This window comes from Sceloporus undulatus, chromosome 3 (genome assembly GCF_019175285.1).
Source record: "Sceloporus undulatus isolate JIND9_A2432 ecotype Alabama chromosome 3, SceUnd_v1.1, whole genome shotgun sequence".
NCBI lineage: Eukaryota > Metazoa > Chordata > Lepidosauria > Squamata > Phrynosomatidae > Sceloporus > Sceloporus undulatus.
In genome coordinates, this window is record NC_056524.1 from 12,841,646 (window position 1) to 12,845,729 (window position 4,084).

General features: G+C 39.9%; 1 protein-coding gene across 1 annotated transcript in view; it reads left to right on the forward strand.

Annotated features, from left to right (window-relative positions):
• CCDC83 (coiled-coil domain containing 83) overlaps nucleotides 1-4,084 on the forward strand; it is a 33,247-nt gene that overhangs the window by 8,075 nt on the left and 21,088 nt on the right. The window contains exons 4-5 of the mRNA XM_042456990.1: nucleotides 798-966; nucleotides 1,371-1,585. Of these exons, the coding sequence (XP_042312924.1) occupies nucleotides 798-966; nucleotides 1,371-1,585 (384 nt within the window). The remainder of the gene's footprint in view (nucleotides 1-797; nucleotides 967-1,370; nucleotides 1,586-4,084) is intronic.

The following is a 4,084-nucleotide window of genomic DNA, read 5'->3' on the forward strand; positions in this document are numbered from 1 at the left end:
TGAGTCCTAATGTGGCTGAAATTGCATCAGTACACTTGGGAGAGACCACAAGGGCCATCCAGTCCAATCCCCTGCCATGCAGGAATTGACAGTCAAAGCACTCCCGACAGGTGCCCATTCAGCCTTTGATTAAAAACCTTTAAAGGAGGAGACTCCCCCACACCCTGAGACAACATATTCCACTGTTGAACAGCTCTTACCACCAGAAAGTTTTTCCTAATGTTTAGGTATGAACTCTTTTCCTGTAGCTTGAATCCATTGCTTTGTGTCCTAGTCTCTGGAGGAGCAGAACACAAGTTTGCTCCTTATTCAGTATTTAAACATGGTTGTCATGTTCCCTCTTAACCTTCTGTTCTCCAGGTTAAGCCTACCCAGCTGGAAACTATAGGGCATAATTTCCAGTCCTTTTACCATTATTTCAGTGTCCTTGGTTTAAAAACATGAGATAGCAGGGTAATAGGAAACAGTGCTGGATCACAGGGTCCTTGTGCAAAATGCTTTCAGTGTCCCGATCCTCTAATTAGGCCTTTGAGGATTGATTGTTTAGGTAGGACAGGCCTTTTACAATGTGCTGGATTTTATATTTTAGTTTCTATTATTTTAGTTGTTTGGTTTTTTAAAAATAATTTACGTTTTTAACTTACTTTGATTATTTGATAGCTTATTCATTTTAACTTTTATATTTTGTGAATTTTTAGCTATGTTTTTTAGTCTGTTGTGAGCCACCTTGAGTTCCAAAATGGGGAAAAGGCAGGATATAGATACAACAACAACAGTAATGATATCTCCTATTTCAGAATCAGCACTTAAAGGATGAACAGATCGGCCACATCCGGGCACTCTTTCTCAGCCTAAAAGAACAGGAGAAGGAACTAGAGAAAATTGAAATAGTTACTAGGGATGATGTAGAGAAAGCAATGAAGGACAAATGGCAGTATGTTAAAGACCAAGAGAAGCTTATTAAAGGTGAGTTGCAAGATCTTTGTTAGATTTGGTTGGCCTGTCATCTTCTCCAGACTTTGGCTTTATAGTACTATGGCTTTCTGGGTAGTAATGCTACTTACAGTACTTGAAACATCTTTCCCAGAGATGTTCCCCTACTCCCTACATTGTTATCATTTAGACACTGGGAGAAAACCATGTTTTCTTGTGCCTGAAAGTGTGATTAGCCTTAAAGATCCTCTATCTCTTACTTTTTATCTTAAGACTCCTGTCAATGTTTTTGATGTTTTTTTATGACTTTCATTCTTAAAATGGCATACATGTTTTTAGGGAAAAATTATCCAGTAATAAGCCTTTATTAAGCAAAATTTATTACAGTAATAACTTTGAGATTTTACTTCCCCAACCATCTTCTTTCTTTCAACAAGACCTGCGCAGCCAGATAAATTATGCTGAACAAAAGATTCTGCAGAAGCAGGCTGAAGTGGATTACTGGCAGGCATACAAAAATGTCGGGAGTACTGAACATGCCAATCAGATCAAGTGCCTGGAAGAAGACATCAAGAAACTGAAAGAAGATCTTGAAGAAATGATAGGTGAGTTGCTGTTATGTCTGTGCTTCAGCCAGGGATTAAGTCAGAAGGTTAGGTCCTGAATTCCTTGCTCAGTCCATGCCTTAACTTCTTGATGTGTCCCCCCTGCTCTTCTTTTTACCAGGATATGAATCAAGGGGAAAGTGCCTAAACCCCTTCTTTTGCAGCCCCCCCCAAAACTTCCCTAATTTTTTTAAAAAAATACAAAACTACATATAAACACAGCAATTTGAGATGCTATACCTTCCATCTCACAACCAACACATAGGAGAAAAGCTGGCTGAAAATCAGCCCAAACCTGATTCAGCTACAGGTTGAGTCTTCCTTATCCAGAATTCTGAAATCTAAAAATCTTCCAGAATACAAAACCCTTTTCATGGGTGACTGAGATAGTGACACCTTTGCTTTCTGATGGTTCAGTGTATACTAACTTTGTTTCATGCACAGAATTATTAAAATATTATATAAATGTTTGTTGTTGTGTGCCTTCAAGTCATTTCTGACTTATGGTGACCCTATTGTAGGGTTTTTCTTGGCAATGTTTGTTCAGAGGAGGTTTGCCATTGCCTTCCTCTGAGGCTGAGAGCATGTGACTTGTCTAAGACCACCCAGTGGGCTTTGTTGCCAAGCTGGGAAGCGATCCCAGAATTGTAGTTCAGCACTCAAACTGCTATGCCACACTGGCTGTCTTTGTATCAAAATACCTTCAGGTTATGTGTATAATGTGTATATGAAGCATAAAGGAATTTTTGTGTTTAGACTTTTGTCCCATCACCAAGATACTACTTTAGGTATGTAAATCCTAATACAGGTATTCCAAAATCCCCAAGAATCTCAAACACTTCTGGTCCCAAGCATTTTGGCTAAGAGAAATTCAACATGTACTAGTTACTTCTGGGTTACTGTTAATGCACCAGTGTGGCTTACCAGGGGGTCCATGGACCAAAATTGGCCCTGCCTTGCTGCACTTGCTGTTGAAATTCATCATTAGCCATAGCCTGCACTTGAACTATCCTGCAGAAACTGGGAGGTAAATTGTGCAAGAGAGAAGATAACATGGTTGATGAATTCTTGACAGTTCCATCACTCTGGGACACAAATATGGCATTATGGAGGGATCGAGGCTGAACAGATCAGGTATAAATTTCTGCTTCAACATCAGGTTCACAGAGTAACCTTGATGGTTACTTTCTCTGAACCCAGTGCAGGACACATAGTTGTTCTGAAAGTAAGGTTGAATGGGTTTTGCACCTTGAAAGCACCTTGGGTGTGGTTAGAGAGGGCCTTCTCAGTGACTGCTTCTGGGAATACTCTGCTAGGAGAAGCTAGGCTGGCCTCCTCTCTGTTCTATTCAGACAGCTGAGCTGCTCTCAAGGGGGATTCTGCCTGTTTAGGCAAATTTGTTTCTTTTTATTGGTTAATTGTGTTTGTTTCCATTGGAGTTATATTAGTTGCCTTAAGTGCCATTTCATGGCAGGATGTCAAGATATAAATGTAATACATAAATAAATAAAATATACATGAGATCATGGGGGGAGGGAACCTTTCTAGTTACAGTTTAAGCAAGCCAGCTTTTCCACTTGCTTGAGATTAAAATAAATAAAAATAAATTCACAATCTCCATCTTGTTCAGCTCCTTTTTGATTTGAGTCTTGTCCGATATAAAATCAGGCTTTAACAAAAGCTGTAAATGTTGGGGTTTTTTTGGGGGGGGGGGGGCTTTCAATGCACAAAATAGCAACCCTGGTGAAAAACATGTCTCCAGCTCCCTTAACCAAAATCCAAACTAGATCCATCACAACCGACGGCCATATGTGGAGAAGTCTCCATTGTCCTTGTAGCTGGATCTGGCCACCAGACCTTCAAGATACTTTACAACATGAAACTTATAAAGTTTTTAAAAAATGAAAAATAATAAACTGTACATTGAAGCATGGAGAAGTAGTTGTGTTAGTAGTTGTGTTAGGTAGTTGTAATGAAAACAACAAAGCCCTATAGTACTTTATAGATTGACAGATACATTATTGGCATAGGCATTTCTAGGAAGTCAGTACCTGGCATCTACAGGCAACTGGTTTGCTATTCCCTTCTGCTGAATCGTGCTTTAGGCTTTGTTTAAAACCATAGCACACTGACCAGCTCCCAACCGATTTTATCATCTTCTTTTTTTCTTTTCTATAATGCCTTGAAGTTGGGTTGCCTTCCAAGGCATTGTCATGAGAAGGAAATGCTGCTGTTACTGCCAAAATATTAAATACATCCAGTTTTTGTGACAATAGCCATGTATTTAACTGTGGTGCAGAAAATGCCAACTCAGCTTCTGAGATATTGTTGTGGGGAGAGGGGGTAGTTGTTTCTTGGATCCTCTGATACCACCTGAGTAAGTCACCTACAGATTCTGGGAAGGCCCACTAACCAGCATCTTGCTAAAAGTGCCCTCAATTTTGCAGCTGGCCCTGTTTCGTGGACCGGACCTGAAGTCATCAAATTCACAATGTCTTCCCCTCAGTTGGCATATCTATATCTACACACACACACACACACACACA